The sequence below is a fragment of the Nanorana parkeri genome, unplaced genomic scaffold (genome assembly GCF_000935625.1).
Source record: "Nanorana parkeri isolate BGI_ZX_2015 unplaced genomic scaffold, ASM93562v1 scaffold1019, whole genome shotgun sequence".
Classification (NCBI taxonomy): domain Eukaryota; kingdom Metazoa; phylum Chordata; class Amphibia; order Anura; family Dicroglossidae; genus Nanorana; species Nanorana parkeri.
This window is the reverse complement of record NW_017307287.1, coordinates 506,310-516,728: the sequence shown is the minus strand read 5'-3', so window position 1 is coordinate 516,728 and position 10,419 is coordinate 506,310. Positions and strand designations below refer to the sequence as shown.

Here is a 10,419-nt window from a genome sequence, read left to right as displayed (position 1 = left end):
GACACGAAGCCAACTGCAGCAAGCCGATGTATGGCTTATTTTGGTCGGTGTACGACTGAAATCAGCCATACAAGCCTGAAGTGAATAGCCGAACAGCGTTCGGCTCACTTCACTTCGGGTCGGTTATTCACTCGGCTGCCTACGGCAGCTTTGTGTATAGACCCCTAAATGTGTATGCATATGTGCATTATATTGAGCTTAACTGCATTACAATAGTAAAGTAGGGGATTTTAGTTAAAATACCACTAGTGTTAGACTTTAAATAACTAAGGGGGTTATTCATAAAGCTAGCCAAAGGATCAGCCGTAGCTCCGGCTGATTCTTCGGCTAGCTTTGGCTGCCAGAGCCCTTCGGTTCAGTTGAATTGAAGTGCTGCTGTACAGGCTATTCACTATAGCCCACTAAAGCCCGAAGGAAGCTGAGTGAATAACCCTGTACGTTTCGATGAGGTGTCTATTGAGGAGAGCAAGCAAAGAAGCTGTTTGAGGCGGTGATAAAATAACAATCCTTGAGCAAATACAATTATGAACCAAATACAAATTCCATAATGATATTTATATTTGTGAACTGAACATATTGATGAGAAAAGTATAATGATATAAAACAACAAACATCACTTAAAAAACGAATTTATCCTTTTTAAGTGAGCTTAAAGTGAGAGTATAATATTATACATAGTGAAGACATAATAAGGTAATACAGTTAGGATCAAATAATTCATCAGGTTTGTAACCTCAGATGCATATTCTATAATAAAGTTAAAAAAAATGATACAGCCAATCTATTCATCCACTTTTTCTAATATGATAAAGGGAGAATAATATAATAACATAACAATTAAGACATTTAGAAAATAAATAGTATCCTATTTTCATTTATTTTTACTGATGTCTAAATGATCTATTATTTCAAACAATGTTACACTCCAGAAATGTTATAGTTCATGCTGAATTTTTTTTTTAAATGTGCTGCACCCAAATATAACTGTGTTGTGTTTGCAAAAATAATAACAATGTATATTTTCTTAAATTAAATTATTTTTAAGTCTACAGATATGAAATGTTTAATTTATTTGCCACCTGAGGTAGAGACAGAAATATTTAAATGATTATGTATTTAAGTACATAATGCGATTTTATGAATGTATTGCTAGGGAAGAAGATATAGGGGAGAGGTAGGTAAATGCTTCACTTGGAAGCCATAATGAGAGGTTTAATGCATTCTGGAAAAGTCACATTAAAGGCCCAAGGCTGCTCTGCTCCCGTGTGCATTCATTCTGTTTGCCAATTAATTTGGCAGCACTTGCAAATTAGGCTGTGGAAGACTAAGGTGTAACAAGTTCAATTTTCATTCAGCTCCAAAGCTATTATAAATGAAACCAAACTCTGTCATAGTCATATCTTTTTGCAGCTGTAATATATACAAGTAGGCAGGGTTTAATTAAAGAGAAGGAGGAGCTTAACTCCTACAGAAGTTAAACTTAAGATCACTTTTCCAAAATAGCATAAAACCTTTGTAATGGAAAAAAAATGCATGTGCAGTGCTTACCTTTCCTATTTAATTTCAATATATAATTTTCTTGGATACAAATGTATTTGGTAAAAAGCTGCCAATATTTAAAGCTAGTTATAGTTTTTGTTTGTGCGTGATGCAATGTTTCTCTGTATTCCATTATGTCACCTATGTTCAATAATTGTATTAATTTTTTTTGTCCACAGTAAATGAGGGAGGTATAAAACAAGCATCAAATATGTGTCCTGACCCAGGAGAACCAGAAAATGGGAAAAGAATAGGCTCAAATTTTAGGTAACAACAATCCAAAATAATTTTGATTTAAATGGTTTTAAAGTTGATGTCACACGAGGCAGGCATTTTGTTAAACAAAAACACATTGCTGAAATTGCTTTTGCAAACTAATAGGATCAATTGAAACTGAAACAGTGTACCAATTCATAATTATCCAGCTTTAAAGGCCTTTGAAGTGGAAAAACTCGAAATCAACAAGTTGATGATGTCAGATGTTGCAATATAGCAAAAGATGTGTTCTCAACATCAACTGAAGAAGTCTATACTACATACTTAGTGCTAGGAAGTTCAGTGGACATACTGAGGTTGATTTAGAGGATGAGGTGCTAACTTCCATCATCCAATCATATGCAAGCAAAAACGCTGTTTTCATGTTCCTTACACATTATTGGGCATTCTTTGTACAGGGAATTTTCATCACATTCACAAAGCTAAGGAAAAATCCCCTTGCAAAGTGTACAGCTTTTTTGTCTTTTGTAAATCAACCTCACTGCGTCACCAAGGGACAGGCAGGGCAATTGCTTAATTGATACAAGAAGCACGAGTGATCATAAATACTGCATAATGACAGAAGACACACAAACCTGTTGGTCAGGCATGGGCTTAATGTACAGGATTTTCTTTTAGCATTCCTGAACTGGACAGTTGTGCACTGCAGCATGACCTTTATAAATTGAACACAATGGATTAGGTTGAACTCGAAGGACTTGTTTTTTTATTTATTTTTAAAATCTAACCAACTATGTAACAATGACCTGCACTAAAGTGCTGAGCAATGACCGGCAGGTGATGAGGGCTACAGGCTGATCATTACACCTAAACCTTAGTGAAAAAAAATAGCCTATACCACTTTCTCTTTCAGTCCACCCATGCTACCCTTTATACAGAAAATGGTTGAACCATTCAGTCTTTTCTCATTGAGAAATTATATCCTAAATGAGCACCTATGCATAAACGACAAGTGAATGGCTGGTAAGTCTAATTAGGCATGTGCACTTTTGCAAAGCACCCTCAGGATATTATTCATCAAATACATTTTTTTATATTAAATGGTCCAAATGTTTATAAAAGGGAATAGTCTGCACCCCCTGAAGTAGCAATTGGTACAGTTTAATCCTTGCCCCTGCCAGCTCAGAAAAAGATATGGTTTAGGAGTGCAAACTTTATAATACTATGAGTATATCTACTAGGGATGCACCGATATATCGGCCGCCGAAACATATCGGCCGAAAATCGCACTTTTGGCATAATGCCGAAAGAGCCATGTTTCGGCCGATACATCGGCACATCCCTGGTTTCTTTACTACTCCTCAGTTTCTACTACTGGTTTCACTACTCCTCAGAAAGTGACAGCCGGCCGAGCGCTGCAGTGGAGAGCGCTGTAAACGGCCGGCGTCTCTCCTCACACACCGCTCAGCCGCCTATCACAGTCCGGCAGAGCGGTGTGGGGGCGGAGACAGCGCTGTCACAGGAGGCTGGGCTTTCCTCTCTACACCGCTCGATCAGCCTCCTGTAACAGCGTGTCAGAGAGAAAAGCAAGGTACACACACTCAGTGATCAGTGATCGCTGAGTGTGTGTACATAATTGAGGATATGTTATGTTAACTATATCCTCAATTATGAATGGGAGTGATCTACATCACCCCCATTCGTTCATAATTGTGGTTATAGTAAACAAACAATGTTCTCATGTTATCAATGAACAGGAACACTCATAGAGGATTCCTGTTCATTGATAACAGGGGGACACAGAAAAAGAGATTGAGGACTTTGTGTTCTCAATCTCTTTTTCTATTTTAAAAGGGAAATATCAGGTGTCTGTTTAGACCCCTAATATTTCCCCAAAGCCCTTAAAAGTAAAGTAAAAAAATAAAAATATTTAATAAAAAAATGAATTATTAAATAAAAATGAATATACATTTTTTTTGAAAGTTTATAAAAAATACAATATTTAAAAAAATAAAAATAAAAAACATTTTCGGTATTGGTTTCGGTTTCGGCCTGACTTTTTTTTATTTTGATTTCGTTTCGGTTTTAAAATTTCCATTTCGGTGCACCTCTAATATCTACGGCTATGTTTTATTGTCAGGACAGGGTGAAAAAAAGATTACCATAATGGTCCTTCAAGTACATCAAAAAACCCTTCCCAGATAAAATTTAATAAAATGAAAATCACCCAGGATGTACTGATGAGGGATGTTTAAAAAGCACAATTACAAATGTACCAATTAAAATGTAAGAAAGAAGCAAAACACAAGTGGCAGGTTATCAATAGGCATGTGTGTATAAGCTATCTTTATCATACTGGTAAATCATTTCTCAATTTAATCATAGAGAAGGGTTGTAAAACAAATTTACAAAGGGCAGTGTCACCATTTAACAAGGACCAAATATGATATATCTTATCAGTTCGGGTGATAGAAATTATCAATATTTAATATGCTGTATTTGCTTTTCTTTTTTTACCTCTTTCCATTTACAGAGTTAAACTGCATTATAACAGAGAACCTGGTCTTTTGTATCTGTTTTATTGCTTTCCATAAACAGTATATACTATTCCGAAAGCAATTATTATTTTAAGGCTATCTGCTTTAATCTTTAAATGATCATTTTAGGGACTGTCTTTTTCCAAAAGGCTGAAAAAACTGTTTAGTGACCCAATTCTGGAATAATAAAGAAAACGTTAATTGGTAGCATGGGCCTGGGGTATGTAAGTTTTGTAAGCAATAGTAATTGTGCCAATCCTTAACTTTGGAGTAACCATTGTGTTATCTTGGTATGTGCCCCATTATGTTTTGTTTTAGCCTTGGAGCAACGGTACTCTATTCTTGTCATGAAGACTATGTCCTTCAAGGTGACAAAAAAATTACTTGTCAGAGGATTGCCGATGTGTTTGCAGCATGGAGTGATCATAGGCCTGTGTGTAAAGGTAAGTGTAGTGTCTGACAACCTGCACCCACCCACTATTCAGGCTTTCTCCTAGACATGAATGCCATCTGACTGGATGGCTATGAGTAAGTAGTGATATATGTCTACTCTCCACTATTCCCCCATACATTTTTATGCATATAGCTCACTCTGATCTGGGTTGACTTACTTTATTATATTGTTACTAATATGGAATCAGTCTTATTTTAGACACTAACTAGAATGCTAATAAAATATGTTCTACCACAAAACAGCTAAAATCTGGAAAGTGTTTATGTTGAAATTTGCAATATTGTAGCCTGGACAGCCAGCATGATTAAAGCAAACCTTGCATAAAAATGTAAGGTCAGCATGAAATAAAAAACATTAACCAGATTAAATATTACAAGAACAAGAGGAAAAAATACTTACCTTCAGCTTCAGGAAGGTTCAGGGTCACAAATTCAATACGAATGCACTCCCAAACAGTGATAATCTCTTTAGGTGAGATTTAAAATATTAGCTTTCCCATGTTACTATCACAACAGAAAGTGGGTAAAAGGCTAGTATTTTTTAGTTTCTCTTAAAATTAGATTTTTTTTATTTAACTAAGTTAATTAAAATGAATTAATTTTACTATTCAGGGGGTTGGCATTTTCATGTAAGGGTCACATACAGTATATTATGCATAAGTAAGTTGACAAGGGAAAAATAATTTTTGGTATACTTAAAGCAAAATGCAGCAAAACAGCAGCAAAATGACACAACAGACCATCTCTTCACTGACCAGCTGGCAAACTCAGACAGTGACTCTTCAGTACAACACAAAAGAACAGTCTCATCAACCTGAAGATCTCAGAGCTGCAATCGCAGTTAAACAGTCCCAGACTTCCAGGTTAACTTTCCCAGTCTACAGATGTCCAGCAAGATTACTGATATTCAAACTCACAGCAGTACACAAATCCCCACTCTCCAACCTCCTCCACACTACTCCTCACCTGCTAGCTACCACTTCCTGTCTTTTTAAACACACACTTCCTCCAGCAGGTGAGTTTACCCTGTATTGTCCTTTAAAGAGACCACAGCCCAAACAGAGGGGAAATATAGTGTCCTTCCATTATAGACGCTCGATCGCTTGTATCAGAAGCTGTCACATGATCCATAAAGAATCATCCCTTCAGGGAAGCCTATCCCACCTCAAACTAACTACTGAACTAACACGTACCCAAACAATTCTTCCCCACACAGCTACCTCCTAATGTATCACTTGCCCCTCCCTTTTAGATTGTAAGGGCCCTCTTTACCATCTTGTCTTGAATTGTATTGTAATGTCTTCCTTATATTGTAAAGTGCTGCACAAACTGTTGGTGCAGCACTTTACAATATAAGATGCCCATTCATATTTGTTCAGTGATGTCACCTGTGATCCTCTATCCCTTTGTGCCACAAGATTTAAATACAAAGAGAGACCTCCACCACTCTTAACACATCAAAGTTCCACTACTTGTGTTCATCGCTGGCCAGAGAGCCGTCCATACTACACAGCAAAGTCATCCCAAAAAATAGTTGCACACTGCCAATCTTCACCTAGCAATTCTTCCTGCAGATCACAAGTCTTGAGTTGACTGGATTTTACAAAGAAGAGCTGGGTGAAGATAGGCAGTGTGTGGCTGTTTTTGGGATTGGCAGGGCCACAAAAGTGGATCATCTTAGCGGTTGCTGTGTTTTGCTGTAGCAGGCCGCCAGACATTAATCATCATTATTAACATGGATCTGCACCACTGGACAATTTGATTGATGAGGGATTTACATAATGGAAATCATTTTAAAGAAATGTTGTCACTGTGTTGTGTGCTTACTATCTACCCCTTACTCATTCAAGTAGGTGGGGGCTGGATATTTGTAAGCCTTCTTGGAGACTGGATGTGGGGAAGAGGCTGCTGCACCTATCGACAGGGTGACAAGGTGCCTTGTTGGGGGAAGGCTTTTCTACCTGCCCACAAAGTACCTTCCCCATGTTGAGGATATGAGGCTTGCTATTGTCTACTGATTAATGCCCCTCCCTTTGCTGGCCTGTCAGGCTATATGTTTAGATAAGGGTCTGGCATGGGGGGATTTTTCAGGTTTTTGTGTGTGGTATCCCCTTAAAATCCATATTGGATATGGTCTGGTAAAGATTTTGAGAAGGACCCCATGTAATATTTTTTTGCAAAACATCATTGGTTGTTATGATGCAGGCCATTGATGCTATTGGTTTTTTGGAAGCAGACAGCTGGCCCAAACACATTGTCCTTGCAAGCTAGGGTGCAGGTGACCCTGCACCCTTTTTTTGGTTATTTGCATGTGGTCCCCCCTTACAATCCATACCACACCCTCATCTAGAATAAGTGTCTGCTTTAAATGTTTAAAGGGAATCCATGGCTGTTTTTTTTTTACAAACTGAACAAAAGTGGTCAGAATTGCAGTGGAAGAAAAAAAAGAGTGCATTTTTTTTTCTGACAGTCATATACTTTTATGTTGAGCCCTGCAGAAATTGAATCTTCTTCATCCTCAGTAACAAGGAGAGATAATTTGGCAAGATGTCAGGTTTTTCAAAGAATTGTGGGGAAAGTGCCTTAACGAGGCAGCAACCGCTTCCAATTCTCTCGACATCCTGGATCTTATCCAACGGGCAGTAGCCAAACGGGTGAGGCAAGCTGGCCATTCCCATAAGAGAATAAGAGCAAGCAGTTCCCGATTTGCATTGTCAGATGCATGAAAGGGGAGAGGAGGTTCTGTCACCCTCAAGCAGACACTTTGCGGGGCAGAGACGGAATTAATCTTCCTTTCCTGTGAGTAAGATCACAAAGAAACTCATGAAAGAGGGCTTGTTCACACAATGTCCGGATTCTGTCCAGACTAGAGCAGTTCACACCTGCACTAAAAACGCATCACAATGTATCCCTATGTGTTTTATGGGCCCCAGATAACACGAACGCAGTGCTTTCCATTCCGGACAAAGATACTGCATGTCACATTTTCTCTGGTCCGGAAAGCGCATGCTTCCAATTCTCTCGACATCCTGGATCTTATCCAACGGGCAGTAGCCAAACGGGTGAGGCAAGCTGGCCATTCCCATAAGAGAATAAGAGCAAGCAGTTCCCGATTTGCATTGTCAGATGCATGAAAGGGGAGAGGAGGTTCTGTCACCCTCAAGCAGACACTTTGCGGGGCAGAGACGGAATTAATCTTCCTTTCCTGTGAGTAAGATCACAAAGAAACTCATGAAAGAGGGCTTGTTCACACAATGTCCGGATTCTGTCCAGACTAGAGCAGTTCACACCTGCACTAAAAACGCATCACAATGTATCCCTATGTGTTTTATGGGCCCCAGATAACACGAACGCAGTGCTTTCCATTCCGGACAAAGATACTGCATGTCACATTTTCTCTGGTCCGGAAAGCGCACACGAACGCCTCAAGACGCAACAAAAATGTGCCAGAAACGCACAGCACTGCAGCTAACTGAAAAGAAAAATGGAATGCGTCTGGAATGCGGTAAAAACACATCAAATGCACGTCAAAAAACGTGCTGCACACATTGCTCAGCATCTGCAGATCTGCTCCAGATCGGGACCAGAAAATGTTGTGAACAGGCCGTAAGGGCAAGTTCATAACATATGCAGTTGTGATGCAGTCCATTTATTTTGACTGCTGCAGTCAAAATACATCACAATGCTTTCCTATGGGCTTTCTTGTGCCTAATTCACACCATTGCAGTCAGTTCAACTGCAGTCAGGAAAAGTACTGCTTGTCCTACTTTACCTGCATCTAACTGCACTAAACGCATCAAAACGCAGTGCAAACGCATCACAACAGATTGCAATGCAACTGCGCAGACGCACACAATTGTGATGCAGTTTCTGGTGTGAACTAACCCTAAAACCTATACTGTGTTAGGCATACGCCTTCAGCCGGCAGTGGCCTTATCTTCGGTATCAAGAACTTCTAAATTCTGGATAGATCTGGAGGATGATATTAACAGGGGAGTGAGTGGACACAGTCTCCTGGATAGGATACACGATATGAAATTTGGCACCTGATTTCACTACGGGATCCGTGTCCAAGGGTATGATATCCTCTTTAGTAGCCCGCCGGGCACTGTGGCTCAGACCATGGGGGGCCGATTCTTCCTCAAATAGCAGCCTATGTTCCTGGGCATTCCAAGGTGATATGCTTTTTGGCCTGAAATTGGATAGCTATATTAAAGGCTATCGATGGCATTAAAGCGGTGTTACCTCAAGAGAGGAGAAACCAGAGAAGCTATAGAGATTACAGGATTCGCCAAAATTATACTACTTTTCATGACTCCAGGACCTACAAACCTGAAAGAGAATCTACTTGATCAATGAAGGTGTCGGTCCAAGAGATGTGAGAGTCGGGGTGAGACTATAACTATTCTTAGATCTCTGGGAAGAATCAATAGCAGACGCTTGGGTACTGAAGATAATCGCTGAGGGATACAAACTGGGATTCAGATTGTTTCCCCCAAAAGGCAGGTTCATAGTGACCAAACTCCCAAGGGACTTGATGAAGAAACGGGCTATGTTTGACTTTGGGGGTTCCCTTTCATCCCAAGATGTCATAACTGCGGTACCCGAGCAGCAAGAGTTCCAGAGGTTCTATCCCATTTGTTCCTAACTTCCGAAGCAAAATTATGTTGGAGGCCAGTCTTGGACTTATACCAGCTTAACCGATTCATCCGCGTCAGGAAGTGCAGAATGGAGTCCCTCCAAACGATCATACAAGTGGTACATCCAGGGATGTGTATGATGTCCATAGAGCTGACGGATGCGTACTTCCATGTTCTCATTGCTCCAGATCAGCAGAAGTTCCTAGGATTTTGTATCGGTCAGGGCATTTTTAATTCAGGGCAATGCCATTCGGGCTCAGCAACGCCCCCAGGACTTTTTCTCTGAATATCTGGTTACCATTGTAGCATAGGTACTGAAACTGTACCATTTTCCATTATCTTGACAATGTCCTAATCCTGGTAGATTTGGAAAAAGAGATGATCTCCAGCAGAAATATCAGCATAGACACCCTGCAGAGATGTGGATGGTTACTGACAATGGGAAGAGCAACCTGACGCCGACTCAAGAGATTGTGTACTTGGGAGCGGCATTCAATACAAATCTCGGTTCAACTGTCCAAGGACAGAGTTCTCAAATGAAAAAGAAGGTGGGCACAATGCAGGCAAGCAAGCATGTCACAGCCGAGTGGTTCATGGGCCTGTTGGGTTCCATGTCTTCAACCATAGGCCTTACTCGGTGAGCCCAATGGAATATGCGACCTGCAGAGTTGTTTTTTCCCAACAGGGAAGGTATCGGAACAAGAGGCAGGGGGATCGCCATTTCCTGCAAGGTCAAGGTATCCCTACAATGGTGGTCTCAAGACAAAAACCTGCGCAAGGAGTTTTCCATTAGGGAACACCCCGTGGGTCACCATTACGACCGACGCAAGCGGATCGTGTTGGGGAGCTCACGTGGACAACCTATTCGCACAGAGGGTTATGGACGGAGATAGGGAGGAACACTTTGTCCACTCTACTAGAGCTGAAGGCAGTATTCCAGGCACTCCAGTATTCCAAGAACAAATACAGGTAACAAATCTTCAACACACTTGTAGGAAGATGAGGCAATCCTCAGGTGGATCTAATGGTGTCTC

General features: G+C 40.2%; 1 protein-coding gene across 1 annotated transcript in view; it reads left to right on the top strand.

Annotated features, from left to right (window-relative positions):
- CSMD3 (CUB and Sushi multiple domains 3) overlaps window positions 1-10,419 on the top strand; it is a 576,345-nt gene that overhangs the window by 76,923 nt on the left and 489,003 nt on the right. The window contains exons 5-6 of the mRNA XM_018567203.1: window positions 1,719-1,806; window positions 4,611-4,735. Of these exons, the coding sequence (XP_018422705.1) occupies window positions 1,719-1,806; window positions 4,611-4,735 (213 nt within the window). The remainder of the gene's footprint in view (window positions 1-1,718; window positions 1,807-4,610; window positions 4,736-10,419) is intronic.